At 37.3% G+C, this 14,713-nt stretch overlaps 1 protein-coding gene across 1 annotated transcript; it reads left to right on the forward strand.

Moving 5' to 3' along the window:
• Positions 1 to 302: 302 nt before the first annotated feature.
• LOC117412048 (protein SEC13 homolog) lies at positions 303 to 9,206 on the forward strand. The gene is made up of 9 exons (XM_034020013.3): positions 303 to 512; positions 1,954 to 1,998; positions 2,119 to 2,234; positions 2,996 to 3,147; positions 5,318 to 5,451; positions 5,958 to 6,091; positions 6,241 to 6,361; positions 6,608 to 6,754; positions 8,685 to 9,206. The coding sequence occupies exons 1-9, from the start codon at positions 510 to 512 to the stop codon at positions 8,793 to 8,795; spliced, it is 963 nt and encodes a 320-aa protein (XP_033875904.1). The 5' UTR covers positions 303 to 509; the 3' UTR covers positions 8,796 to 9,206.
• Positions 9,207 to 14,713: the final 5,507 nt, after the last annotated feature.

The following is a 14,713-nucleotide window of genomic DNA, read 5'->3' on the forward strand; positions in this document are numbered from 1 at the left end:
CTATGTGTATTGAAACACCACACTGTGCACAGATTTTTTTTTTATTATTATTATTATTTTTTTTATTTAAAGGGATACACTTGAATATGTAGCCGTGTTGAAGTAGCTGCTTTTTAATTAAAAACAAACACAAACTTATGAATACAAATGCACGTTAATATTTTAAACATGTTTATTATGATACTGTTTAAAAGTGGCTTTTCAAGTCAGAACCCCTTCATCTGTTTAAAAAAAAAAAAAAAAAAAAAAGCTTGCAAAACATCAGTCACTGTGTCTCATTTACAAGCGTTGGATACATTTCACTTGGAACTCAAGGATCGTGGTTGCTTGTTTGTAACACGGGATGTCTGCTATTGTGACGCTTCCCGGAAGTAATGTTTGGAGCCTAGTTGTAGTCGGATTGGAAGCTGCCACGTCTGAGGGCTATACAGACTTCGTACGGGAGTGAAAACAGACAAAATTAACAAGAAATATAACAAATTATATTTACAGTAGGTCTTACAGCAACCATGGTGAGTAAACAATTTCTTAGGTTATATAAATCCTGTTTGCAACTCCAGAATGAAAGGTATCTTGGTGCTGTCATTTTTTAAAAACCTCTCATTCATTCGTTTAATAGTTATTCTAATAAAATAAACGTAGCGGTGATAATAGAAAAACACTTTTTTTATTTACAACTACAAGAATTAAACCGTTTACTAGTTATATAGCAATTTATCATTGCCACGCTGACTTGGACTTTGACAGCTTACTCGTCGAGTTTTTTTTTTTTCATTCTTTCTGCAATATACTTTAATAGACCTCTTGGCAAAATAATTTCAGTATATTTTCAGTATATATACAGTAGGGGAAAAAGTTACCTTATTAATTGATAAGGCTTCCCTGTAGAATTATTAATCGGGGCGCCACTATAATTAAAATACAACATTTTATTAAGGTGTGTGAAATTATCATGGCAGATGTTACTACCAGTAGGATTTTTCCAGGCACTAAGGCAGGTCAATTCACTTCTGCTAGAGCTGCACAAATTCTTAATACCCAGTTCGCTTTCTATAAACTTTAAGGCCAATACAATGTAAGTATTTATTTATTCAGGCCCGATGTTAAAACTACAGGCAGTAGTCTTTTAAGTTTTTTTTTTTTTTTTTTTTTTTACTGGCAGTAGAATTTGTACTGACAAACCCTAAAAGGCTGCAGCCAGTAGATTCCAAATTATGACACCAGAAGTTAAGTTAACTAGAAAAGTTAACAAGTTCTCAAACTGCACTTTAAACAAAGTACCAGTGTAGTGTTATAAAGTGGTAAGTCGTCACAATGTGGTACGTGTAGCAAAACTTGACCCGTGTAATGTTAGAAAGTGGTACGCTGTGAGATTTTGGTACAGGTGTAGTCAATTGTGATGTGTTGTCCTATTGTCAAACAGAGGTACATTTACCATTAATTATACATTATTTTTTTGCAAACCATTAATTTTATACAGGTGTTTTTTGCAAACAAACTGGAAACAAACTGTCAATTTCTCTAAAGAGAAAAACAATTCACGATGAACAAGACAAAATAAGAAGTCCACTGCAAAATTGCAGAAGTAAAAAAATGTACAAGACCCAATGCATATGATAACTATTCGCATACTGTTTTCTTAGTGGTGGAAAAATATGATAAATTCCATTAGATAAAAAAAGACTGAAAACAGCATAACATACCAGATTTGAATGGGCACTTACGTGCTTTCTAAGTGAAAGTTGTTTAGGCATGCCCGAACAAGCGCAGTGCGCAGCGTAGCACTTTTTATCTGTGTACCTGAAAATAACACTACACCAGTATTCCATCAGGACTGTAAGAGCATAGTATTACACCCCTAATCTATACAAAAAAGCACTTGGTGACTTCAATATAAAATTAGTATATTTTTTTATTATTAATTGTGCCCCAATTGGTTTTTCTTTCTATCAGGTGTCAGTTATCAATACTGTGGACACATCCCACGAGGACATGATTGTAAGTATTGCCAACTGTACTTTATAGGTGGAAATGGGGCAGGGCGGGGCGGGGGGGGGATTCAGGCTGTAAGATGTTAGTAAAACTGAACCCCCTGCTCTTCTGTTCTCTCTTTTCCAGCACGATGCGCAGATGGATTATTATGGCACACGGCTTGCCACCTGCTCCTCAGACAGATCTGTTAAAATATTTGATGTAAAAAACGGAGGACAGATCCTTGTGGCTGACCTGAGAGGGTGAGTTTTTTTATTTTCCAACAATATAAATTAAATTATCTTGTGTTCACCTGCACTGGTAGTAGACCATTTCTGGTGAACTGCCATGTTAGTGTGCCAGCTGCAAAAAGCAATTTCACACTGAACAACTTCAAAGAATGTTAGTTTAGCAGGTTAGTCAGGGAGCCATTCCATGACCCTGATTAGCACTATTCTTGGACTACCTAATGTTACCTTAAGTAAGATAAACTAGTGCTAAGGGTCTGTGAAACCAACTGTAAGTAGTTCTTTAATGTCAGACTACTGGCAGGCCTAAAACTTTTTGTTGAGTTACAAACTCAAACTAGGCCTGTACCCTGTTCTGTTTTTTAAACTATCATCAGTTGAGTTTATTATTTAAATGATGAGTCAGGAGTTTGTTAATTTGATTTGAGATTTATCCATGCTGAGATGAGTGTGATTAGCATATTTAGCAGGGGCATAATTGTTTAAATCCTGGACACATGGGCTTTTCAGTAATTTAATTAATTAAACTTGCCGTTAGTTTTGTATTAACTTATAATTGTAACAGTAGTAGTGTTTTCATAACTTGTTTCAAGGGCTTGCCAACGAAAATAGTTAATTCATGCGTAAGGGCAAGCAGCCCTGCTTGTTCCATTTCTGGAGTTGGTTATTCACCAAGTCTAAACAGCTGTAACTGTGGTGCAACTTCAGTTTCTAACACACTTTCTTAGTATTGTTTTTGCTTGTACTTCAGAGATTCATTCTTTCTTCCTATGTAGTCATGAAGGCCCAGTTTGGCAGGTGGCCTGGGCTCATCCAATGTATGGGAACATCTTGGCGTCCTGCTCCTATGACAGAAAAGTTATCATTTGGAAAGAGGAGAATGGGGCATGGGACAAGATGTATGAATACACAGGCCATGATTCCTCAGGTAACTACTGCTACTGGTTTTACTGTTAATATGACACTTTCATTGAGCGATAGAGATACTTACAGTACTTTGTGTGCAGCCGTCTTAATGGGGCATATATATATATATATATATATATATATATATATATACACAGTACTGTGCAAAAGTTTTAGGCAGGTGTGAAAATGCTGTAAAGTAAGAATGCTTTCAAAAATAGACATGTTAATAGATTATATTTATCAATTAACTAAATGCAAAGTGAGTGAACAGAAGAAAAATCTAAATCAAATCCATATTTGGTGTGACCACCCTTTGCCTTCAAAACAGCATCAATTCTTCTAGGTACACTTGCACAAAGTCAGGGATTTTGTAGGCATATAGTCAGGTGTATGATTAAACAATTATACCAAACAGGTGCTAATGATCATCAATTCAATATGTAGGTTGAAACACAATCATTAACTGAAACAGAAACAGCTGTGTAGGAGGAATAAAACTGGGTGAGGAACAGCCAAACTCAGCTAACAAGGTGAGGTTGCTGAAGACAGTTTACTGTCAAAAGTCATACACCATGGCAAGACTGAGCACAGCAACAAGACACAAGGTAGTTATACTGCATCAGCAAGGTCTCTCCCAGGCAGAAATTTCAAGGCAGACAGGGGTTTCCAGATGTGCTGTCCAAGCTCTTTTGAAGAAGCACAAAGAAACGGGCAACGTTGAGAACCGTAGACGCAGTGGTCGGCCAAGGAAACTTACTGCAGCAGATGAAAGACACATCATGCTTACTTCCCTTCGCAATCGGAAGATGTCCAGCAGTGCCATCAGCTCAGAATTGGCAGAAAACAGTGGGACCCTGGTACACCCATCTACTGTCCGGAGAAGTCTGGTCAGAAGTGGCCTTCATGGAAGACTTGCGGCCAAAAAGCCATACCTCCGACGTGGAAACAAGGCCAAGCGACTCAACTATGCACGAAAAGACAGGAACTGGGGTGCAGAAAAATGGCAGCAGGTGCTCTGGACTGATGAGTCAAAATTTGAAATATTTGGCTGTAGCAGAAGGCAGTTTGTTCGCCGAAGGGCTGGAGAGCGGTACACGAATGAGTGTCTGCAGGCAACAGTGAAGCATGGTGGAGGTTCCTTGCAAGTTTGGGGATTTGGTCAGAATTAATGGTCTCCTCAATACTGAGAAGTAGAGGCAGATACTTATCCATCATGCAATACCATCAGGGAGGCATCTGATTGGCCCCAAATTTATTCTGCAGCATGACAACGACCCCAAACATACAGCGAAAGTCATTAAGAACTGTCTTCAGCGTAAAGAAGAACAAGGAGTCCTGGAAGTGATGGTATGGCCCCCACAGAGCCCTGATCTCAACATCATCGAGTCTGTCTGGGATTACATGAAGAGAGAGAAGCAACTGAGGCTGCCTAAATCCACAGAAGAACTGTGGTTAGTTCTCCAAGATGTTTGGGCCAACCTACCTGCCGAGTTCCTTCAAAAACTGTGTGCAAGTGTACCTGGAAGAACTGATGCTGTTTTGAAGGCAAAGGTGGTCACACCAAATATTGATTTGATGTAGATTTTTCTTCTGTTCACTCACTTTGCATTTTGTTAATTGATAAATATAAACTATTAACATGTCTATTTTTGAAAGCATTCTTACTTTACAGCATTTTTTTCACACCTGCCTAAAACTTTTGCACAGTACTGTGTATATATATATATATATATATATATATATATATATATAGTATGTCAGTTAGACAGACACAGTTCCTTCCTTCAATATAGTGATTAACAAATTTTGATATGTCTGGATGTCCAAAAAAGACATGATTACATAATATTTATATAAGGAGGACATTTGAAAAACACTACTTGCAAGCCACGGTACAGCTCAAGCTTTAGAAAATCTACTGTATAGTCATTCATAATAATAATTTTACTGTATTACATTTGAAGGGATTTTTTGCTTGGAATAAAGACTAGCCATGAAATACCAGACACCTAGAAGCCAGTCTCCTGTGTTACTGCGGCTCTATAGCCATGTTACTAACACATTAGCATGTTGAATGTAAGATACAGGATGCAAAGATATCATAATAGACATTATTGCATATTATATACATTTGTTTACTGCAGCTTTTGATATATTGAGATCCATTCTGAAATGGTTTATCTTTCCAGTAAACTCTGTATGTTGGGGGCCATATGACTTTGGATTGCTTCTGGCCTGCGGGAGCTCAGACGGTGCCATCTCATTGCTCACCTTAACAGGGGACGGACAGTGGGATATAAAGAAGATTAGCAATGCACACACGGTAAGCATTCTAGTCATTAATGATTTATGCTGTTTCTACCTCGCTTGGTTTCAAGTTAATTTGTTAAGCTGGCTTTTATAATTAGTATGTGGTGAAGCCGTTTCGCATCAGTGATTAACATTTAGGACAAGACAAATAAAAGATTTTAGAAGAAAGTGTAGATGTGCTTTACAAATCCACTTTAAACTGATGAAGGGACCTATGTGACCTTGAATTCTTTAACTTCTACATTAGTCCAATGATCTGTATCAACTTCCACATTGTTTCTTCTTTCATCTCATGAGCATTTGCATTCAAACATAAAGCAGCAAAACATTTAACTGAATAACCTAAGACATAGTATCTTATTTCCAGGGGCCCTAATCTGTTACAACTTTTAGGATACAAACTCTGTAAACAAAATGCATTACTTTTCATGGCTTTTGAATATAATACTTTTTATACTTTGTTAGTAACTGTTTTATGTACAGCACTTTATACATTTCAAATGTCCTTGTTTTTTATAGATTGGTTGCAATGCAGTGAGCTGGGCTCCTGCTGTTGTACCTGGCAGTCTCATTGACCAGCCCTCGGGACAGAAACCAAACTACATCAAGAGATTTGTATCGGGAGGATGCGACAACCTGGTCAAACTCTGGAAGTAAGTATAGGACTACAGATGAACCCCTTTGGGCATGTCCAAAAAGAATGATCTCCCCGGTCATATTTAAATTAGGTAAAAGATATGCAACGTGCATTTGTCATGATTGTCAAATCCTGTAAGGGCAAACCATATTTTTACCTTTCCAGAGAAGAGGATGGTCAGTGGAAAGAAGATCAGAAACTTGAGGCACACAGTGACTGGGTGAGGGATGTAGCCTGGGCTCCATCAATAGGGCTTCCTACCAGCTCAATTGCCAGCTGTTCACAGGTAAAATGTTTTTGTGATGTTTGTTTTATTACATTTTTTTTTGTTTTTGTTCCAAATAGGTTCAGTTAACTTTTATTTAGTTCATTTAGTGTGTTGTGCAGTGCCCCTGAAAAATTTTCCCTTGCCAAAGTATCTCGTCAGCAGGGGTTCTAAAAGATTTTCATCTAGGAAATGGAGTTCAATATATGCTGGGCTGAACCATGTTTATACTTGTTGGTCACTAAAACTTTAATTGGATCACTCCAGGATGGCAGAGTCTTCATCTGGATGTGCGATGACCCTGCTGGAAACGCATGGACAGCCAAACTTCTTCACAAATTCAATGATGTAGTTTGGCATGTCAGCTGGTCTATCACAGGAAATATCCTTGCAGTGTCTGGGGGAGACAATAAGGTAAGACACATTTACTTGGTGTTTTTGCTTTATGGATAACCTACACCCTGTTTAAAAACTGAATCATATCATCCCTTTCCACCCTGGATTGTGTACCATAGAAGGAAAATCTAACCTGAGGGGGTGTTCTTAAATGGCAAATTTGATGACTAAATATCTCAGTGCTGTTAACCCTTAATCAGTAAACCATGGTTTAGTAGGGCTGCTGTAGATATTTTGCAGTAAATCCTGACATCCAGTTGTGATGACCCATGGTAAGGTCATTCCTTGAGCAAATGTTGTGAGGAGATCAGAATCTAGTTGATCTGCATTTATATTAGTTCTGACTTCTCTTTTCTTGGACTGATGATGGGTGTATCTCAGAGAACATCTTGTCTCAGCATATTCAATTGTGTGGACTGTAAAAAAAACTAAGCTCCAATAAAATAAACTCCCAATAAAAAGCAAATTAGCAGTTTCATCAAGAGGATGAATGTTGATGATGATTATTATGATAGCACAATGGTAACTACTGGTAATATGTTTTCACATACTGTTTATAAACCGCTGGTAAAAACATGATTTGTCATGTGTATTGCAGGGATGGAAATAAGACTTTCATTCAATAGCCAATTGAGCCATTCTAGTTTTTTACAGTGAGCTTTATTGAGTCTACCTGAGCTTATCTTCTCTCCGGTTTACATTAAGTTCAGCTGTGTCTCGCTTCGCTCACAAAAAATCCTGGGATGGCTCAAATTGCTATGTAATGGGAGTCTTATTCCCATTTCATATTACGAAGATATTGAATATACTGTCGTCTTTTCACATCTCACATGCACAGTCACCCAATTCATTTATACTGAAGGTTGTAACTTTGGAACAATTTATTCATTTTGGATTTAACATTTTATGGGGTGATGTGAATGTTTGTTTTTTTATTGAGCAGCTTTTCTATTTGCCTGACTAATGCGTAATTTATATCCTTGTTCAAATTATCCTGATGCTCCATCAGTGTGTTTTTGCAGCATGTCTACACTTCAGTTTTATACTTCTAAGATACAAAACTTATAATCTTTCTTCCTTACTGAGATAGCTTTCAGCAGTTTTCAGCTCTTTTGTCAAGAATATTCTAAGTAAAAGGATGACAAATGACTAAAGTTAATTTCTCGAAAGGCTCAATAACTCCTAATTTTTTAAAGGATAATCCTGTCTTATTTTGAAGCATATGTTGAGAAAGAAAACAGCTGTCCAACAAAAACTTGTACTCCGAGTATACCAAGCACATTAGTCATCCATCACTTTTCTATCATTTGCATAGGCAAAAAAAAAAAAAGATTGATTAATACTAATATGGTATTTTAACTTGCAATTAATTTGACATCTGCTATGAAGAAACAAAGGTATGTCCCCAGACTAAGAAAGGCATCCCTTGACTGTGATTAATGTCTGTAGATTGGGGGAGATTTTTGAGCGTCTTGTGGAAGTAAGTGCATTGGTACCTTTTGAAGTGAAGGAAACTTTTTAGAATGTTGGGAAGAACCAAACCGAAAATGTCAGTTTGTATTTTCAGAACAGTTTTTGAATATTTAATTATTTAATAAATCAACTATAAAGTGTAAAGTAATTATGTTTAAGCTGTGTTTTTCTTGGTTCCAAAGCCTATATATATATCTGTTTGTATTTAGTTGGAATTTGTTTATTTGGATTAAGTCAGATAAGTATACTGCCACAGCACTTTGAACAACTTCTGTTTCTGAAAGCATTTAAAATAGACTTTGTTTAATACCAGGTTATATAAAATACCTGGGGTGAAATTTGACATAATCTCAACCTAATATGCCATATTGTGCTCATGTAACTTTGTCAACCTCTTGCAGGTGGACACAGTTTTCTGAAGTGAAACTCGCATTGTAGTGGTTTTGTTAACAAAGACGCTCATTTGTTTTTTCAGGTGACTTTGTGGAAAGAATCCGTGGATGGCCAGTGGGCTTGCATCAGTGACGTCAACAAAGGGCAGGGAGCAGTGTCAGCCATAGCAGAAGGACAGCAGAGCGAACAGTGAAGGAGCAGTGGCACTGGAGTAGCATTCTAATTTAACATCATTCCACAGGAAAGGAGAGGCTTGAAATACCCTGATGTGCCAGTTGAATATGATATTCGTAGCAGAATCTGAATTGGTTTCCCTGCCATTAACAAGAAAAGGACCTTTTTACAACCACCCTACCCCCTGTAATATATATATATATTAAAAGACAAAACCCAACAACATTGATAGAATTGTTTCAGCCTTAATTTTGTATGGATATTTAAAACTTCAATCAGATTTTTTTTTTTTTTTTTGTTTCAGATGCAACTGTCGCTCCAAAAATAAATGATCGATTATTATTTTTTTTATTGCATTGTTTTAAGATGTGTCGTAGTTCTCAGGCTCCTCACTTATATAAATAAATGTTTAATAAACCTGTTGATTTAATCATGTCTTGAATAACTAGTCTTAATGTGTATTTTAAATTGATTCCTCCCATTTAATGTTATAATAGGAATTAGAAAAATGTATACATGGTTATTGAAGTGGGGGACGCATAACATAAAGAACTTAAAGCATAACCCTGGTTTCAAATCCCTGGTCTGTCATAAATATATGTGACAGGGATGGCATTTCGTCTCTTCTGATGTAATGCTCCAGATGTTAATGGACAGTTATTGTTTAGATTTTAGAAGGCCATTGAATAACCCTAATTGGCAGTTACAAGTCGATAAAGGGTTAACTTCTGCAGTACTACTTGCTTTAAAGAAAATGAAGGCAATTTAAAAGTCATCACATTGGCTTTGGTGACGTCTGAAGTGCTCTAATTTGTCTGACAGAGATGAGGATTGAGAATTAAACAATGATCATTAATTCAGCACCTCAAATAATTATCTTTAAGAAAAAAAAGTAATGTATAGTGTGCTTGATGACGCTCGTAGAGATGAGGTTGGTGCACATTAAAAAAACTTGACCTCTGATATTATGCATCCGATTCCTCTTACATTTTGAATCAGAAACGTTGTATTATTTATTGAAACAAACTCAACGCAGTGATTATTTATATATATATATATATATATATATATATATATATATATATATATATATATATATATAATTTCCAGTTTCTATTGTTTTTAAGTCCAGTGAATAACCTGAAATGGTACAAAGGTAAGCGGTAAACTGCCAGAGGTTAAAAAAAAAAAAGTTTAGGTTACCAAAAATTGAAAAATAATGTACATTTCAGAGTTATACAAAAAGGCCTTTTTCAGGGAACAAGTAATGGGTTAACAACTTACAGCTGTTCTGCAGCAATGGAAGTAAATTAAGCCTTGAAAGTTGATGCTAACAATTCCTACAGGTGTCCCAACTTTTGTTTATTACTTACAAACCCTCTGTCTGTATAAAAGCAGTGTTAGAACAGACTGTGTTACTACACCTTCTTAATCATTATTTGGACAGTATTTTACTGCAGGAAGTAGTATATTGCTCTCATAATGGCGAGAAAAAGGCAGTTAACAAAGGAAGACAGACACACCATTATAACCCTTAAAAGTGTAGGTCTTTCCTTTAGAGAAATTGCAAAGAAAGCCAAGGTGTCAGTGAGTACAGTTTCCTACACCATCAAAAGGCACTTGGAAACTGGAGGAAACTCTGACAGGAAGAGGTCTGGCAGACCCAAAGCCACAACAGAATCAGAAGACAAGTTTCTGAGAGTCAACAGCTTGCATGATAGGCGGCTCACAGGACAACCGCTTCAAGCACAGCTTAACACTTGTCAAAGTAAGCAAGTCTCAGTTTCAACTGTGAAGAGAAGACTTCGAGCTACAGGTTTGACAGGTCGAGTGGCAGTAAGAAAGCCATTGCTAAGATGGCAAAATAAGAAAAAGAGGCTTGCCTGGGCCATGAAGCACCGCCAGTGGACTACTGAAGACTGGAAGAAGGTCTTATGGACCGATGAATCAAAATTTGAAATCTTCGGTTCATCACGCAGGGTTTTTCTACGCCGTCGAGTAGACGAAAGAATGGTTCCTCGGTGTGTGACACCAACTGTCAAACATGGAGGAGGAAGCGTGATGGTCTGGGGCTCTTTTGCTGGATCCAGAGCGGGCGACTTGCACAGAGTGAGTGGCACCCTGAACCAAAACTGCTACCACAGCATTTTGCAGCGCCATGCAATACCCTCTGGTATACGCCTAGTTGGTCAGGGGTTCATCCTACAGCAAGATAATGACCCAAAACATACCTCCAGGCTATGTCAGAACTACCTTAGAAGAAAAGAACAAGACGGTAGGCTTCAAATCATGGAATGGCCAGTACAGTCTCCAGACTTAAACCCCATCGAGCTGGTTTGGGATGAACTGGACAGAAGGGTGAAAGCAAAGCAACCTACAAGTGCAACACATTTGTGGGAACTTCTGCAACAGTGTTGGGAAGAACTTTCCGAACAATATTTGATTTCCATTGTAGAAAGAATGCCACGAGTGTGTTCGGCTGTTATATCTGCAAAAGGTGGCTACTTTGATGAGTCAAAAATTTAGATTAAATTTTGTTAAACAAAACGATTCCATGATTTCTTTTTTATCTCCAATTGTTTATTTGTTCTATGCTTTAATTTCAGAGCACATTGAGACATTAAACTGCGTAAATTTCAATAAAAACTGGAAAAATTGAGGTGTTCTAAAACTTTTGACCGATAGTGTGTATGTATGTATATATATATATATATATATATATATATATATATATATATATATATACACACACACACACACACACACACACAGGGGTATTCAGACTGTTAAAATGACATCAATATAACTGCAAGAGAGAATTACTAGGACAGGGCTTTAAAACAAGCTCCTGTGTTTATAGCTGATTTTACGAGCATCTGGTGCAGTTACTATATGACAAAATCAAATTACTAATTTTGGCAGGCAGTGTCCATTTTCTGTGTATGATTTCCCCCATGGCTGTTCTTGCATTTAATGAATAGTATGATTTGAAAAATTGTAAACTGAAAGTGATTTAAACTAAAATAAAAACCCAAACTCCTGGTATTTGTATACTTTCCACTTGCCCTGTTAATTGATTTTGGTAATTCAAACCCCATTTATGGGTTATTTATTAGGTACATGTGTTAGCTGCAGTACTGGGCTATGTAACAATTGAGCTCAGATGGGCATGGTGTTTGCCACAGGAAAGCAGATGGGACATTTTTAACACCTTGATAAATCTGCCTTGGAGAATCAAAACTCAAAGCTACTCCTGGGGACAAGACACACTGGCCTAGAAACATGACAAAATAAAATCTCAATGTGCCATTTGGTGTGTGTTTTTTAAATTTGTACATTAGATTGCAGTCACTCACTCCATTCTGTGACCCTGAAAACTGTCTAGAAAGTCTATTTATACACATAATTTTATAGTAATAATTGGTCAAAGTGCTGTGAAAGGCATGGTCTCTATGTGCATTTATGCATAACACGGCTTGAGTTAAAAGCGCCTCCCGTTGCATATCAGTAGATTGTTTCTGTGATACATATTGTAGCCACAAGAGGGTGCTGAAATGTTCCTGTTTGCCATTCTTGTTAGCAATTATATAGTAATCACATTTATATTAGAACATTAGATAAATATACTGTATGTAATATCTGATTATTCTCTTTGGTGAGTTAAAATGGACAACAAAAGTCCCATCTACAGTCATTTTGCATGTATAGATTGTGGGTACCACTGAAGTTGTGAAAAGGATACTCAGCTAAAGGGTTGCCTAGAGTAGCATAGCAAGTCAACTAGTCCACATTTATATCAGTTCCCTTGTGTTTAAACTTTTTTTATTTTCTCTATTCAACAAGATGTAAGTCACAGATGTTTAATCTATACTGGGACAGAATGAATGAAGAGCCAGGAATATTTCCTGAGGGGATGTTCTTTATGGGAATGAGGAAGCGGGATCTCAAGTGACTCTGGGACTCGATGTAAATCACAGTGCAGGAATCTGTATTCAAAAGCTGGCTCTGTTTCTGCATACCAGATTTACTAACCATAACAGCTGTCCAAAAAACGCAATTTTCTTCTGCCACCCCTCTGCCTTTGTCCATCACTATTAACTTGAATCAAAGATTTGATAGTTTATTTTGTATGATGTGGGAAGGAACACTATCTACATTGAAAAAGTCCCAAAAACTTCCAATCCCCCATTCCCCCCCACCCATGCACAACTATCTACAAGGCCTTCTTCCCCTTCTATTACCCCTTCTATTACATACAGCATGCACCAAAGGGATTGAAAATGTCCTGTTGCTTAAGACAAGTGGCTGCTTATTTGAGGTGTTACTGTACAGTAGCTCTCTCACAGAGGTCTCCAGAGTGTTTATACAAGGCAAAGCAGCTTTTTACTGACCATTCAGATTTCTCTGACAAATAGAAGGCTTTATTAAGTTCACTTACCACCCGGATGTGCTCCTAACGTTAATCATGTTAGTACTGCTACCGTACTTAAAATGTATCACACACTCAAACAGGAACAATAGCAGAAAACCTAATGCCTTCTACTGAATGTAGTGGATACTGAAACGGTCTAGCACAATGAAAGTGTGTTTTAAAGAAAGGATGAAATATAATGAAAGTGGTTATTGCTAATACAATAATTCCATCAGTTTTACTGGCCGTGCACTTCCGTTGTCTTATACTTTTAAGACTAAAGAAGCTTTCAGTTTTCATGTCTGACCTGCAGATAGTCTGTTACTGTTTTACCTCCTTACATCATTGCAGTGTCTTCATGGTTAAAACATGTCTCTGGCTGTAAGGCATGTCAGTCATTACGGCAGCTGGTTGGTTAATGACAGGGATGAAGATGGTAAAGTGTGGGACAGTTTCACCCTCCTGGTTCAAGGAAAGGCAAGACTAGCTGAAAGATTTATTTGTATCCTTCAACGCTGCTTGTATGAGATCTACATAGAGAACAGAAGTGCACAACCGCTATGATTTATGGAACACATTCCTCATAGCTGCTTTAAAAGGCTATCGGCAACATCTTCAATTTTATTAAAAATTACCTTTCTGAATAACCTACACCTACAGAGTATTGAAAGGATAAAATAACTAAAATGCTTAAACAGCAGAAGATTTCAGATGAAGCTGACTTATGCACTAAATATACTGTATCTATGTAGCATTAGTCTTTATGCTCAACCTTACCCTTCATCTCCTGAAACATCATTATGTACGTACAGTCGGTACTGAGCTTCCAATCTGCATTGTGAATAAATGAATGAGGAATGTGCACATTGACTGCTGGCAAGTGTTCGTGCTTTCTCTTTCTCTCGCTGTCCCTCTGGGCCATGCAGCAAGTGGGGGAGATTTGAGGGATTTCTAATGGATGGGTTGGCTGCATGCTTTAAAGATAATAGCTGGAGATTAGGACTTCATCTGATATATGGATTGAAATTTATTTATTTATTTTATTTATTTATTTCTTAGCAGATGCCCTTATCCAGGGCAACTTACAATTGTTACAAGATATCACATTATTTTTACATACAATTACCCATTTATACAGTTGGGATTTTACTGGAGCAATCTAGGTAAAGTACCTTGCTCAAGGGTACAGCAGCAGTGTCCCCCAGCTGGGATTGAACCCACGACTCTCCGGTCAAGAGTCCAGAGCCCTAACCACTACTCCACACTGCTGCCCCATACTGGGGTAAAGTTGGATCAGGTAGAGGGTTTGCTTTTGGCTGGGTCTAGTTTCTGTAAGGAAAAAACAACATCACTGTGTCGTGTGACTTTTATTTGACCCACAATATGCTTAGGATTCTCAGTTAATGCTACATGAGCCCGTTTCCCTTTATCTGAACTTGAAGAATAAGTAGCTTCACATATAATAAAGAATTCGTTCTTTACAGCTATTTGATTGTGTTTGCAATCGTTGTGGGTGGTTGCTGTTG

This window comes from Acipenser ruthenus, chromosome 16 (genome assembly GCF_902713425.1).
Source record: "Acipenser ruthenus chromosome 16, fAciRut3.2 maternal haplotype, whole genome shotgun sequence".
In the NCBI taxonomy this organism is placed as follows: Eukaryota; Metazoa; Chordata; class Actinopteri; order Acipenseriformes; family Acipenseridae; genus Acipenser; species Acipenser ruthenus.

Excerpts from the sequence above, each read along its gene's own strand:
- LOC117412048 (XM_034020013.3), top strand. Across the intron at positions 5,452-5,957 it reads AGATTAGCAATGCACACACG|ATTGGTTGCAATGCAGTGAG; the intron begins GTAAGCATTCTA and ends TGTTTTTTATAG. Across the intron at positions 6,755-8,684 it reads TGTCTGGGGGAGACAATAAG|GTGACTTTGTGGAAAGAATC; the intron begins GTAAGACACATT and ends TTGTTTTTTCAG.